The sequence below is a fragment of the Leptonychotes weddellii genome, chromosome 9 (assembly GCF_054177405.1).
Source record: "Leptonychotes weddellii isolate Sample4059 chromosome 9, ASM5417740v2, whole genome shotgun sequence".
Classification (NCBI taxonomy): Eukaryota; Metazoa; Chordata; class Mammalia; order Carnivora; family Phocidae; genus Leptonychotes; species Leptonychotes weddellii.
In genome coordinates, this window is record NC_138377.1 from 13,599,510 (window position 1) to 13,615,544 (window position 16,035).

The window sequence follows — 16,035 nt, forward strand, 5'->3', positions numbered from 1 at the left end:
AGATGAGGCCGGAAGAGAAGCAGGGAACTGAGTACACTTGAAGGCCCCACCCCAACAAGGTCACAACCAGAAAAGGCTCGCTCGGCTACTCCACAACACTACTGCGGCTGCGTAGGCGACCTGTGGCCCGCACTCAAGATGGCGGCTTCGGCGTCAGCGGCCTTCTGCCCTTCCCCATCATGGCGGCGGCCGGACCCGCCTCCCTGGGCGCGGGAATCATGTGACCCACACAATGGCCGAGCGCCTACTCCAGGCTTCCCGGCAACGCCGAGTGAAAGCCATGACGGCCGCCGCAGGTTCGGCGGGCCGCACCGCGGTGCCCCTACTGCTGTGCGCGCTGCTGGTGCCCGGCGGCGCGTACGTGCTGGACGACTCCGACGGGCTGGGCCGGGAGTTCGATGGCATCGGCGCGGTCAGCGGCGGCGGGGTGAGCAGCAGGCGGTAGGATGCGCGGGCGTGGCCAGGGGGGCGCCCCACAAGCCCCCGCGACGCAGCCCCGCGTGTCGACACTCGCCGGTCCCGACTCCGCTCGCGGCGGGCGCTTCTGGGCCAGGGGTCTGTGCTCCTACAGGGTTGGAAGCGGCTCTTGCTCGTTTAGATGAACATATAGAGGCAATTAGTTTTAAAAGAGGAGGATGCGGAGGTCCACCGAATAAGTGACAGGTGTAGATAGTGACAAGGCTGGGGCTCGTACTCTCATCCCGGGCGACGGAGCCTGGGCTCGCTTTGCCGCAGAGAGGGCATTCCTGAGGGTCGTTCCAGAAATGGTCAGGGAGCCGGGGAGCATCTCTCTTCCCAAAGGGCTGCCCCACTGAGGGTCGGGGAGTCGGAAGCCCTGGACCACAAGTGTAGGGTGCGATTGGCTAACTTCAGAGGGGCCAGTGCGCAATACGTTTTGTTTGGAGGCGCGACAGGTGCCTCAAAGCCTCTGTAGGAAGGTAAGAGGTCAGGCTGGGTCTGTTTTTGTTTTTTTTTTAGTTGTTTGTTTTTAATGGCAGGCTATGCTAGTATTAACTGGTAGTCTAGGTTGTTTACTGTTGGGGGGCTGTGTTTCTTGGGAGTCATCAAGGCCCAAGGTGGGGTGAGTTGCCCACCGGAAAGGTCAGTGCCTCTGTGACTCTTTGGTGGCTATTTTTGTGTACAGGGAGGGGAAAACATTGGATCAACATCCAAGGTGGTTCGCCACCTTTAGGGTGTGTACGAATCACCTGGTATGCTTGTTTAAATGCACTCCCCATTCTGACTGTAGTTCTGGATTGGGGCCTGAGAATCTGCATTTTACCAAGTACACCAATTGATTCTCATACTGAGTAGTGAGAGACCTTTTTCTTTTAAGTAAACTTAATTTTAGAATAGTTTTAGATATACAGAAGAGTTTCCAAGAGAATACAGAGTTCTCATACACCCTGCACCCATTTTTCTGTTATCAGCATCCTGCATTGGTATGGTACATTTGTCACGATCAGTATTGATAACTTATGAAAATCCATACTTCATATTTCCTTAGTAGTTACCTAATGCCCATTTTCTGTTCCAGGATCCCATCCAGAATACTAACTGCATTTAACTGGCATGCCTTAGTCCTCTCTTGGCTGTGACAGTTGGGATGAATGAGTTCATTTTCCTGGACATTCCTTAAGATTTACGTGAAGGGAGACAGGAGGGCCATTCCAGCTTTGTGTAAAATTGTATGGGCACAGCTGGTAATTGTCTGAATTTCCTGGTCATGCTGTCATGTGGCCTCTAGGCCTGGGAGCTTGGTTTAGTAGCATGATTCTTTTTGGCTCTAACAAAATTTGCTTGCTTCTATCACATGCCCTCTGTAACCTTTTTCCTGTCTTTGTGTTATTCCCTTCCATTTTACCCCAAATCAACTAGAGTTAATTTTATTTGATGTTAAGGCCTAACTCTTAAATGGGTTGTTTGTTGGGTTGAGTCAGATGGAGCTTGTATATTCAGATGCATTTCAGAACTAGCTTGACTGCTTGCTTGCTGAATGGATGTTTTGTGCTGATCTCAGCCTACTGATAGCTGGTGTTGTGGCTGGACTGGCCCTTAGGGTTCTTATTATGATTGTAAGATGTTCTCAGCAATAACGATCAAGAAACTTAAAAAAAAAAGGTTTATCATTCACAGATCCTGGCAAGCACATGGCACACTTGGGACCACACAGTAAGGTTGTGGGGGCCGGGGGGAGGAGAGGGGAAGAGAGAGAGAGAGCACTGGAACTTGAGTGTTCTGTCCTGCTTTTATTGCGGGCTCACTCATTGGTAAATTTAAAACTTAAGAGGGGGGGCGCCTGGGTGGCTCAGTTGGTTAAGCGACTGCCTTCGGCTCAGGTCATGATCCCAGGGTCCTGGGATCGAGTCCCACATCGGGCTCCCTGCTCGGCGGGAAGCCTGCTTCTCCCTCTCCCACTCCCCCTGCTTGTGTTCTTGCTCTCGCTGTCTCTGTCTTTGTCAAATAAATAAATAAAATCTTTAAAAAAAAAAAAATAAAACTTAAGAGGGGGAGTTTAAAGGCAGGAAGAGAAAAATCAAGCAGCCTCTGTGGTCAGTTACTGAAATCAACCAAGGTCTTTAAAACAAAGAAGGCTGGGGTCCCAGCTGGGGGAGCCTGGCTCTTTATTTAGATCGGCAGTGTGATTCTTTGAAACAGCCATCTTTGAAGTGGATGCCTCTTTGAAGAGGATACCCTCAGGCACTTGCATTACAAAAAAGAAAAAAAACTGTCAGGGTTTATACTACAGTCCACCTTGATGCAGAGGCATTAGTCAGTGGTGACCCTGGATACCTGATAGGTTAAAAGTCAGGGATAGGGCATGTTGTAACCCAGAAAGTACACATCTAAGTAGGACTATATAGCACTTCTATAATAATTATACAGACAGTAGTCTGCAATCTAGTCCGTAGCCATTGTCCCAAGCTTAAAGGGACATGAAACCAGGTCAGTGATCCTAGGACTCAGGAATGTGTTCAAAGATTTGGGTAATATTGTGAAATAAACATCTTTGGCCATCTCATGAAGTAGGTCTGATCAAATAGGCTTTTCTTTCTTTCTTTTTTTTTTTTTAAAGATTTTATTTATTTATTTGACAGAGAGAGAAATAGTGAGAGAGGGAACACAAGCAGAGGGAGTGGGAGAGGGAGAAGCAGGCTTCCTGCGGAGCAGGGAACCCGATGCGGGGCTTGATCACAGGACCCTGGATCATGACCTGAGCTGAAGGTAGACGCTTAACGACTGAGCCACCCAGGCTTTTCTAAGTGTGGTTTGCTGGATTTTTTTCCATAAGGAATCTCAGATTGGACTCTAAAAGTCTCTCAGGGCTGGGCAGTCAAGCCAAGGACTTGCCTTCATACTTCACCTATAATACCTGTAGATTTGAGTGAATGCCTCTCTTCTCAAGGTCCCCCAAATATCCTGATATTTTTGGGCCTCACAATAAGTGGTCTCCATTATTCACCTGGTAAGGCTGCTGGGAACACTTAAAGGCTTAAAAATAGCCACGTTAAATACCTATGGGAGTTCATTACAATGCAGTTGGCAAGGAACTTTGGTTATTTCTGTGACATATAACATTCTACGATAATAACTAGAATTATAAGTGACAGCATCATATCAGGACATAGCAGATGTCTAGGAATTTCATATGATTTCTGGAACATTTATATTAGTCACACATATCCATACAAATTTAATCTAAAGAGGGTTTCTCATTACTTATTTGATAATGCTTTCCATGTAGTTTAACATATCAAATAAGCCTAATTAGTTTAACATCTCTTTTAATAAGGAGAAGGAACAAATCATTTGAGATGTTCCAGGGACCCCATGGAAAATCCCAAAGTTAGTTCAAGGTTTAAAAAGGCTTCATTTAGGGGCGCCTGGGTGGCTCAGTCGTTAAGCGTCTGCCTTGGGCTCAGGTCATGATCCCAGGGCCCTGGATCGAGCCCCACATCGGGCTCCTTGCTCAGCGAGGAATCTGCTTCTCCCTCTCCCTCTGCCTGCTGTTCTGCCTACCTGTGCTCTCTCTCTCTCTGTCAAATAAATAAATAAAATCTTTAAAAAAAAAAAAAAGGCTTCATTTAGAATTTGATTCTGGGAAATTTGTCAGAAATATCAAAAGATTTTGAAACCCTTGATTACACTAGATCATAGATTGCTCTGAAATACTAGTTATCCATTTAAAAAACTTCCACCAAAATTACAGCTAAAGACTTCATAGGCAAATACAGAAAGCTACATAGTTTATTAAAAAAAAAAAAAGAACTTTAGCTCTTTAAATAGAGAGGACTTGTTTTCTTAAGTAATCAAAGACATGATAAAAGACAACTTGAGATACTGGAAACTATTTTGGTAAAATACAGAATCTTTATTTCCTAGGCAGATTACTTAAAAGGTAAATAAAAACCTTGCACAGTCTTATCAAGAACAGACCAGTAATCCAAGAAAACTATCCTTTTAGCAGATAAAATAAAAATAAGCTTTAGTTTTCAGAAGTACACTATTTATTTAAAAAATACAATAAATTACTTCATTTTTAGCCAGCTTGTCTACACAAGATAAAATTCTCCCTCTCTTTTTTTCTTTCCTTCTCCTACTTTCTATATCCATTTAGTTTGTCTACTTTAGGACAAAATTACTTTCATTTGCCTTAACAAAAATGCATATCCATACCTTATACCATAGCTAAACTATATCCTAATTCCCTTGCCTAGGTTGTTTCTCTTATTTCTTGTACTTTTAATTACATATATTGTTAGAATTCTTGACTCTTAGAAACCTTAATTTCTAGTGAAAACTAGTGAGTAAGCAGTTGTGAGCTCTTTACTAGCATTCTGTATATTGACAAATTTATGAATACATTTCATAATTTCTAGAGGCATATGCCTCTTTAAATTAATTAATTAATTAATTTTTATTATGTTATGTTAATCACCATAATTACATCATTAGCTTTTGATGTAGTGTTCCATGATTAATTGTTTGTGTATAACACCCAGTGCTCCATGCAATACGTGCATAGTAAGTTTTTCAGTATAGCACAGGACATGTTTACCAACAGATCCAGACATCTAGCTTCTCTGTTACAGGAAACCAAAAGTAGATAAACCTGTGGTTCAGTAATGTTTCAATATTTAATGTTTAGCAATGATCTATATATTTAATGAATTTCCATCATTGAACTTGGCAAAACTCTAAGGTTTCAAGTTACCAAAAAGATTTGGGTAACGTTTTAAGTACACATACCATAAAACATAATTGTTGTTGAAAAGTGGATGCCTTGGCAATCAAAGCTTAAGTCAGATATTTGCATTACAAAAAGAAAAAACCCAATCATTGTGGCTTACACTAGAATGGATGACCTGGTCTTTAGCTGATCTCTCCAACTTTGTGTGTGTGTGTGTGTGGGGTGGGGGGTAGGGGGGTGTTGGAGTGGGGACAGACAAACCTTTTCCTTAACCCAACTTATTCTTCTTGATTTTTATGTTTTTATTTTCTGATGTTGCAACCTTCCTCATAGGTGCTGGAGCATATTTTAGAGTCACCTGGACTAATGGGTCAATGTGTGTGTTTTTTACTACAGTCATTCTTCTTTTCATTTTTGTGGTTTAAACCTACAATAGCCAGTATTTCATGAAATGAGGACCCATCTGTCCTAGTATCTTTACTTGTGGCATTAAATCCAGTATTTGAACTTACTGAAAAATGGAAGTCTTCGTTATTTATATTTATTAACTCAGTTTAAGAGTATTAAAATGAGAATATTGCAATACTCAGAGTAGGATACTCTTATCTATATGATAGTGTCCCTGTGTATAGTGCGTGTCTCATCTTAGAAGCTTAATATTAATCGAAGGAAAATGGTTGCAACACTACCTTTGCCCATCACTTTAGATTTCTATGTGGAGTCCTGGTACGTGGCACAGTTTATAGCAGTTCTCACTTGGTCTTCCAGTCTGATAGGGAAGGCAGTATGGGGCAGTAGTTAAGAATGTGCGTTTAAGAGCAGATTGTCAGGGGTCCATTCTGGGCCCTGTCATTCACTGTCCAGCCACGGACAGGTTACTTAACCTCCCAGTGTCTCAGTTTCCTTTCTGGGGAGACCTTGAAACCTGGTGGGAGCATCATGAGGATAGATGTAAAGTGCTCAGGGTGGCATCTGGCACATGATTATTTTGGTTAATATCATCCTGTTTCATTGATTAGGAAGGAGGAAGTTGCATGAAAAATGTATTTGGGTATAAAATATCTGCCATTTATTGATAACTTACTGTGTGTCTCCTCTTGTGCTAAGGCTTCTTCCTGGGCTGGTTGGAAACAGCCCCAGGCCTTTTCCAGGGAATGTGACTGTAATTTGTTATTCCTTGATGGTGCATTTCAACATTTGGCTATACTACTCTGAACTGTTGCCATTGACTAATGCTTTTGTACTAAGAATGACATAGGCTTGCAATAGCATGGTGATGTGGTGTATTTGCTTAAAGTTGGCACTTTCTGTGTTAAGGATAGGATTGCATAGACACAAAATAACCCCCAAACAGCCAAACGCACTGTTCTAATGACATAATTCAGGGTCAAAAGAATTGTTCCCCTTTGATCAAGGATGGGTTATTGTGTATATACAGGGTTCATTCACTTAAGGAGTGCCTACTTTAATATTTGAGCCTCCGCCAGTCTGTAAGCTCTTTGAAAACAGTGACTGTGTTTTTAAAAACAATTTGTATAATGCCTGTCATTTATTGAGAGCTTACTGTGTGCCAGCTACTGCGCTATGTCCTTTACATACATCTTATTTCAGCCTTAGAACAGCTGAAGGAGTTCTAAGGAGTAAGATGGCCTGCTTTACAGCAGATTGTCCTTGGTCACATAGCTTGTAAATGTTGCAATCGGGATGTAGGCTCCTTCTGACTCAAAGCGTCCTGTATTATGTTGCCTTTGCCGGTGGAACAAACAATACCATAAAAGATATTAAATGTTTACTAAATAAGAGAATAAATGGGGACATGAACTTGAGTAAGACATAGTCCCTGTCCTCAAGGAACTCAGAGGTGAGTCAGAGAAGTATGGCAATGAGGAGGGTGCAGGGTTAGAAGAGTTACAGTAGAGATGTAGACCCGAAGCCAGAGGAGTCCACAGGACTACATCAAACTACTACTACCTACATCAAACCAGTGGGCGGAGAGGAAGAGGTCCTTCCCTGAAGAGGATGCATTGAAGTTGGCCAAATGAGGGCGTGGAATGCATTCCAGACAGAAGAAAGAGAAAAAGTAGTTAGATATATCAAGATAGAAGGCGCGAGAGTGGTACTGGGTAAAGTGTCAGAGTTAGGATCCAAATAGTTAAAGAAATTTGGGTATAAAACTGAGCAATTTGAACTTTATCCTGAAAGCTCTTGGCAGAGGGGAGGTCTTGGCAGGTTTAAACAGAGTACTTTCATGGTTGTGTTTTGGGAAGATTAATGTGGCAAGTAGTGTGGAGAATAGAATATAGGGAGGCAGACGGGAGGCCCTGAGACCATTTAGGCTATTCTAACGATTGAGGGGGGCCTGGATGAAGGAGGTAGGGTTGAAGTGAGGGGATGGGTTTGAGAGATACTAAGGAGGTCTTGGTGACTAAAGATGGATGGGAATTGGTGAAAGGGTAACCCTAAATTTATGGTTTAGGCAGATGTTGTCCTTTACTAAGATAAGTAAAGGAGAAAGAACAGACTTAGGAAAAAGTGCCACGTTTGATTGGTGATGTGTTGAACTTGAAGGGATGAGAGGGTAGCTCCATGGGTCTGTGTCTCAGTGGCAGGGGCTCGGAAGATTGTGGGTGTGAGGGAGATAGATATAAGGGTGCCACTAGAATGTCAGTGGAAGCATAAATGAGAGTATGAAACGGAACACTGAGCCCCATAAAAGTCAAGTATCTTGCCCTTGGTGTCAGTTTTTTGAACCTAAGGCCTGTCTGGCTTCCAAGCCTAGGGGCATGCCACTGTTTCATGTTAAAACCTATTTCTTTTATTCCCCTTGTGTATATTGCTCCCCAGAAGATACATTATTGGTCCACTGTTGGTTTTGTGATTTCTTTGTTGAAGCAGTCATCGGCCATGGGTTAGTTGTGATCAAGTTTTGGTCTCTGCACCCTCCACCTCTCTCTTTCCATGCATTCTGATGCCAGTCTTGTGTGACGTTTCCTTAGTACAGTTTGGCCTGGGGATCATTGTATGGTCATTCCTAATAGTAACAGCACTTATAAATCTCTAGTAAAGAAGGGGGGGAGTAGTTATTCCTTTCAGCATTGCTGCTTGTAATAATTTCTTGCAAGATGTTGAAGGAGAAAATTACCTGATATTTATCCTTTCCATCCTGGCCCCCCAATGTTGTAGTTGACAAATGGTCTTAAGATAGAGAACATAAGTTTCATTTCTTCTAATAACCACTTTCTGAGTTAAGGTCCCCAAGACAAGTCTGTAATCATGGTGTTCATCAATAGACTTTGTTAGCTTACCTCCCAGCCAACCCTCATCTCAGTAGAAGAGAAAACTGCTGTGGCTTAAAACCTGAGTTTTAGCTATTGGATAAACAACAGCCCTATTTGCCCAAAGATGGGTAAAATATAGGCAGGTAAACAAATAACCTGGGAAATGACTTTTCCACATGGGCCTGCCGGGTGGCGTGCATCAGCACTATGAAAACATATTCATGATTGGATTTGATTTATTCATACTTTTGAACTTTTTTTTTTTAGGCAACCTCCCGACTTCTAGTAAATTATCCAGAGCCCTATCGTTCTCAAATATTGGATTATCTCTTTAAGGTAATGAGAAAATAATTACTTAATGGCATCTGTGGTATTTTTGAAGCTATGGTGAATTTTAGCGGTAGAATTGATCGCCTTCACAATTTTAGCTTTAAAAAAGAATGGCAAATTGCTTTTGGAATAAGTTGCTATTTACTTGAAATTGGTTTTCTCATCTGTAATTGTCTTAATGTGCTTTGCCCTTCATGCAGTGAATCACGGTGTTAATACTCCTACTTCCTTCCCCAGCCAAACTTCGGTGCCTCTTTGCATATTCTAAAAGTCGAAATAGGTGGTGATGGGCAGACAACAGGTAGGAGATTTGGGAAATGGGATTGATTTCCTTCAACATTTTAGTCTATACTTAAACTTAGGGGCTGTAAATCAGAATATAAATGATACGAACATTTTTGATGTTGATTATTGCTTATAGATTATTTCTTATTGTTCCTTTTTTATTCTATTAAAAATATATCAAAATACTCATTTTTTCTCATAAAAATAGCATTTGGACTTTAGATTGCTTATATAGTTGGATTAATCAGTAGTAAACAAACCACAGTTTTTAAAAAAACTATATTCACTGGGAGGATAGAGACAGTTTGAAATTTTTATTGAGGAGTTCAAAAAATAAAACTCTTAATGTGGAAAACATGTAAAATGTTATAATGTTAATAGCTGTAAATAAAATCATGTGGCAAACATAAGTCATCAGTATTTTAGAGGTACAGCTTTTTTCTCTTTTAAAAACGAAATTATTTTTAACCATTAAATTTTCAATCTTCATTATCACCCTTTTGATTGGCTTTGTGTAGTCCATGTAGTCAGTTAATGTACAGGAAGAAGGAAATTCTCTCAGTGATAATGCAGCTTATTACTTACAGGCCAGATTCCATCATAGTGAACTTTATAGTATTGTCTGTATACGCGTGTTCCTGTTGGTGACTTGGGAGTAATTTTTGTTAAAGAGATATGTCTGTGTGGTCATATTAGTGTTTAATTAATATTGAAAGAAAAAAGAATGAAAATCAAAAACAAAAGAAACCTCTGTAACACAGACTTCCTCCAAGCTACCATAATAGGACATATATTTTATTGTCCACTCCTCTTATGCAGGATTGGTAATGGTTGGCCATCTACATTTGCTGAAGTGAAATTAGAGGTAGAGATACAGGAGTGGGTAGTTCTTGTGAATCTGATGTTTAAGAAGAAAAGGGCAAGACCCCTCTCCTTGTGAGGCCCTTCTTAACATGGGCAGATGTTTGTGAAATGTGGTAACATATGAGGACTGATATCAGCTACCTACCTTGTCACACCATGGAGGTTAGGATAGAATTTTCTTATAGAGCGGTATGCAGATGTATACTCTTTCCTTTTTTCTCTCAAAGCACTGTTGTCTTGGTGTAACAGGGCATGTTATAGGCTCAAGGCCTGGGGTATGAGAATGGGGCTTAGGAGCCCGGAGATTCACATCTAGGATTGAGAAGCCAGAAGTTGAGGTGATCTGAACTCATGTGTTGAATGTGGGGATTTGAAAACCCCAGAAAGACCAGACCAAAGCCTGGGAGAATGTAGTCCTAGGACTTTTCAATTACGTGAATTGATAACACTTCTCTCAACGCTGCTTGTAATAGAAAGATGTGGTTTTGTTTTTCAAGACCTTTATGATACTTAGAGTAATGAAAAAACATGAAATAATACGCTTTGATCATCCATCCTCAAGTTTTATAAGATCATTCTTATTTGTCCCACATCAGGATTGGAACCAGAAAATGTCTTCTCTGAAATGTGTGTATGTATAGGGGAGAGTGGCCCTATGAAACACCATTAAACACCATGAAGTGGTTTCCTTTCTCTTTTGCTCTCTCCCACGCAGATGGTACCGAGCCCTCCCACATGCACTATGCGTTAGATGAGAATTATTTCCGAGGATATGAGTGGTGGTTAATGAAGGAAGCTAAGAAGCGGAACCCTAATATTATACTCATGGGTAAGAAGTGAAGTTTGCCATGCTTTTGCAGTCTGTTTAACTTTCAAATTCTGAATTCTGTATGTGGAGTCACTATTAATACTGAAGTACTAATAATGTTAATACTACCATTATCCTACTAGCAGCAAAGCATGTGCCAGGCTTGATTCTTTCTTTGCCCTTAGATATTATTTGTGCTCTTTATATGTAATACTTCTGGAGTGAGGCATTACTCTTCCCATTTTACAGAAGCAGTAGAGACTTAGGTTATGCCACTGACTTAAGGCCAGGTAATTAGTAAATGGTAAAATCAGGTATAGAACCTAATTCCATTCTGGTTGTTTTTGTGATTGCTAAACTCTTATCTTCAACAAAATTTCTTACCAAAATTTGTAAAAGGGCAATACTCTCTAGAAAATTATATATTAGGTGCAGTAGTATATACCAACTATTTGTAAAATTATGCATTACATGCAGTAGTAGACCCCATTTCTAAAAGAGGTACACATAAAAGTTTGTTTTGAACCTCAGCAACGTGGTGGTCACTGTTCTAGGCATTGGAGATACTGAGCAATCCAGCCCCCGCTTCCCACCCTTGTGGAGCTTACGTTCTAGTAGCAGGATCATTGGATTTCTCAAATAGGACTACTGTATTCATTTTACAGTTCTCATATAGCGATGCAGAGACCTGTAAGATATTGCAAACATACCCAGTGATGGCAGTCATCATTTGAGATGAATTTGATATTTTGAAACAGGCTTCCACATCCAGTCTGTGTGAGACCAGTGAGATCCATTTTATAGGCTTGATTTCAGGTTATTTTAAAAGTCATTTTCAACAATCAAATTAAAGGACAAGCGTAATTTTATCTAAATTAAAAAAATGAGGAGTTAGTATGTTCTTTCAAAATGGTCTTTTGCAAGAGATTCCAGAAATGTTTGGAGCAGTAAAAAAAAAAAAAGCATCATTGACTTCAGCGCATACTCACCCATTGGGCTGCTTTCAAGGTCAGTTCTCATTTAAATGTAGAAAATCTGGCACGCTGAACCATGTTCTAACAAAGACTTACACATGCTGGGCCTTTAGAATGTATTTGGGATTTCATTGTTCTAAAATGTTCCAGTATTTTAATGTCACATTTCTTATGGGATACACAATGAGGCATTCCTCCTGAGCTTAGAAAAATAAACATTTTGTTCTTTTGTTCATTTTGATTTTTTTCAGTGGTGAACTAGATTGGTGATATATATTAACAGTTGAGGAACTTAACTGTTGAGCTTATTTTGATATATTAATAACAGAATTAGGATTTAGAATTGTAATTAGTGCTTCTCTACTATTCTCATTTTCTTACTTGAAAACAGTAATTAAGGTGCTGGCAGGATGTGGGTTATTTGATCTAAATCATACCACAAAGAAATATTTTCCTCTTGAGTCATTGGCATTTATACTGATATGATGACAAACTAGTTTTGCTGAATTTGATTATCTGACTAATTAGTATTTTAAGGAACCTTAAGTTTTAAGAAGTTGTACTAGTGAATGAGGAATTTGTATTATACTTAACCTGTAGGAATGATTAGGCATAAGCCTTTCAGAATTCTTTGATTTGACTTCAGAGGAAAGAAATTGAATATTAAATATCCCTATAGCAGGTGGTGGGCATGTTAAGTTAAATTGTATGTTACATTTCTTTCTGTTGGTTAGGATCTTTGAAAGAGTGTTTTTATTTCTTTTTCTTGAAAGAGCATTTGGAATTATGGAAGCTGATTCTAGGGATCAGTAAGTAGTTGCTGAGTTCATAAACTGGAAGGGATTTTGAGAATTTGTGCACAGTATATAATCTTTAGGAAGATCTGTATTGGCTTTTTGCTTAGCCTGTGTTCTTCTTGGTTTCTTTTGCCTTGTTTCTAACAGTGCCAGCATGGGTATACCCACCCACCTTTACCTTTTCCTTTCTGCAGGCTTGCCGTGGTCGTTCCCTGGGTGGCTGGGAAAAGGTTTCAACTGGCCTTATGTGAATCTTCAGCTGACTGCCTATTATGTCATGACCTGGATTGTGGGCGCCAAGCATTATCATGATTTGGATATTGATTATATTGGGGTTAGTAATATATTTAAAACTTGATTAACTTTTGGACATTTATTTGTAATTTCTTAAAGTAATTTGATTCTGTGGCATTTTGTTGACTAACCATTTTGTGTCATGAGACTGATTTGTTCTATTGGCATCTGATAACAAATTAACTACACGTGACCTTTTATTCTTCCTCTTTGCCCATCCAAATTCTAACCCCTTTTGAAAACTAAGTGTATAATACCTTCTCTGAACTACCTTTTTTTTTTTTAATTTTGATTTTGGTATCACCCAGCTCACATTCTCCTTCTTAAAAGCTTTCCCTAGTTTCTCTAGTCATGCAAGAATACTATATTTACCAGACAGTTTAATGATTAATCTCATTTTGCTCTATGAATCTTCTATTGTCCTAAACCAGGGGTTGGCAAACTTTTTCTTAGTGTGTCAGAGGGTAAATATTTTAGGTTTTGTGGGTCAAAAGGCAGTATTAAGGATATAATGTAGGTAATTATATAGCCATTTAAAATGTAACCATTTAAAACTGTAAAAACCATTTCTAGCTCTCAGGTTATAAAAAATACAAATGGTGGGTGGGCTGGATTTGGCAGGCTGGCTAAAATCTGCCTACCCTTATCTTAAACTGTTATTTAGCACCTTTTAATGACTGAAAAAATGTAAAAATAATGTCTTTCCAGTTGGTCTGTTGGCAGGCCGAAGGCATCGTACCTCACAGAGCCTCACACATACACATGGTGGTCTCTGTACATGTTTGCTTGTTAATATGCCATCTGTCAAAACTGATTTTAAAAGCGTTCATGCAGTTGGCAAGCAAGTATTGAGCTCCTACTATGTTGCTGGCACTGTGACTGTTATGTTCTAGGGATACCAAGATGAATAAGCCCTTAAGGAGGTTAGTGAGAGAGATAGAAACTGGGACAGATAAACTGTAATATCACAGGAGGAGAGAGGACATGAGGATGGGCCAAGGGCTGTAGGGAGCCAGAAGCAAGAATATACTTGTTTTTTGTTATCTTTCTCCAAATTATAATTGAAAATTAGTTTGTATTTGAGAACTTTCAAATGTCAGGGTATTTTTAACCTGTAGTGAAACTAAATGTAGGTTTGGCTCTAAATAGCATTTTATTATGGTGAAGTCACACTTAGAAAATGTTTCTGGTAAAGAACGGGTAATTCGCATCTCTTTTAAACTCACAGGCTGTGGTGAGGAGCTTCTTTGATAAGAAGTACTTTCCTGTCTCACAAGAGTAAAATGAATTATAGTGCCTAGACTCTAGGCCATGTCAGTTATTAACAGTTTTCTCAGCTGCAAAATAAATGTCATGGAAATTCTCTTTCAATTCTAAAACCTCATCCCCCCTGATTCTAAACCAATGAGAGCTGTGCATCTTCCTCTTATCTATCCTCATTAAGAATTTGCCTTTGTAATGTGGCACATCATGTGGGCTAAAAAAAATTACTTTTACAGTGTACTTATTAATACTTGGCTTTAGGTGTGCTGGTAAGATCTTGTAAGAATTATTACAACACTCCCCATGTCTGCTAGGTCTCCAGTGCCTAATAGAGTTCTGGCACACATTACATTGTCAATGTTTGTTGAATGATTGAATGGATATTCCAGTTTTAGAAATCCGGGAAATGGGGTGCCTGGGTGGCTCAGTCAGTTAAGCGTCCGACTCTTGATTTCAGCTCACGTCGTGATCTCAGGGTCCTGGGATTGAGCCCCATATCAGGCTCCATGCTCAGTGGGGAGTCTGCTTGAGATTCTCTCCCTCCCCCTCTTCCTCTGCTTGCCCTCTCTTTCTCTAAAATAAATAAAAATAAAATTAAAAAAAAAAAAGAAATCACTGGAATAAGTGACTAAAAATATCTGCCAAATATTCAAGGCTTTAAAAGATAATATTTTAATTTTAAAAAGTTATGTTGTCTTCTAAATAACTCTAAATTCAAGAACAGGACATTTCATAAAGTAAGAAAGATTGCTTTTTAGATGATATGAAAGATGACGAGAACAGTGGCATCTTAATGGGAATGTCTACTTTCTGACCTTTAACTTTCAATTCAGACTGTTTGACTTTCTGTTTTGCAGATTTGGAATGAGAGGTCATTTGACATCAATTATATCAAGGTCTGTATGACTTGAAAATCTTTTTATCTTAAAGTTATTAGTAAATGATTCCCTTATGGTTCCATGGAAATTAGTAGTAGAACACTGTTTTTTACAGTACAGATATTTGTTTGCTAGTTGTGACATAAAATTCAAGCAAAAGCTTAATCATATTTAAATTCCTGATTAAAGCATAGGTAATTCCTTGTGAACCACAAATTTCCTTTGTCTGAAGACTTGTGTCGAATTTTCCTATTTTGAAATTCATTATTTGTGGAATTATGGTAATCATTATAAAAACAACTGCATCATGTTAGGCTTTTAGGACTTAAAGAAATGTAGCTTTTTTTTTTCTTCATTGTCACATGAGAAAAGGAGGCAAACCTAAAAAAGAACAAAGATCTTTATTTGGGGTGTCATAATTGCAACTCAGGGAGCACAGATTCTGGAGTAACCAAAAAAGTGTCCTGCTCCGGTGGGGAGGGCAAGGAGTTTTTATGGCAAAGAAGGAAGAGGTAAGTCCATGAAGTAGATAAAGAAGAGAAAAGAAAACACTGCTAATTTGGGGCTGACCAAATTAGTTGAGCCATTTCTGATAACTCTCTCATTGATTATTTTATTGGTGCTATCACAAACAAAATTGTCTCTGGAATGTATTAATTACCTTTACTATCCTCATATGGTCTGAATGCCAGTTGTTCTGTTGAAATGTTAATGAACAATTGCCTGTAAGACTCTTGCCACTTCTGGCCCAGGTCAAGAGTTCATCTGTTGGAAAGGAAAATGGAGCTTGGAAATGGAGTCTCTTCTGGCCAGAAATTTTATACAGTTCCACATCTTAAATCAAAATTTCTCATATATAGTCTCACTGTTATTTTCTTTGGAATGCCTATTACATTGGAATGTTCTATATGTTTCTTTTTTTTTTAAATTTAATTTTATTATGTTATGTTAATCACCATACAATATTACATCATTAGTTTTTGATGTAGTGTTCCCTGATTCATTGTTTGCGTATAACACCCAGTGCTCCATGCAGAACGTGCCCTCCTTAATACCCATCACCAGGCTAACCC

General features: G+C 39.4%; 1 protein-coding gene across 9 annotated transcripts in view; it reads left to right on the plus strand.

Annotated features, from left to right (window-relative positions):
- Positions 1-202: 202 nt before the first annotated feature.
- Positions 203-16,035, plus strand: part of GALC (galactosylceramidase) — a 62,358-nt gene continuing 46,525 nt past the window's right edge. For 2 of the 9 annotated variants that reach the window (XR_014148324.1, XM_031029455.2), the window contains exons 1-6: positions 203-427; positions 8,737-8,805; positions 9,037-9,100; positions 10,664-10,777; positions 12,722-12,861; positions 14,942-14,980. Coding sequence is in view for 8 of the 9 variants with exons in the window: in XM_031029455.2 (XP_030885315.1) it covers positions 233-427; positions 8,737-8,805; positions 9,037-9,100; positions 10,664-10,777; positions 12,722-12,861; positions 14,942-14,980 (621 nt within the window). In the remaining variant the exon portion in view is untranslated. Of the gene's footprint in view, positions 428-535; positions 939-8,736; positions 8,806-9,036; positions 9,101-10,663; positions 10,778-12,721; positions 12,862-14,941; positions 14,981-16,035 lie in introns of those variants that run through there. The other 7 variants (XM_031029454.2, XM_081830088.1, XM_081830090.1 and 4 more) reach the window with 6 other exon arrangements.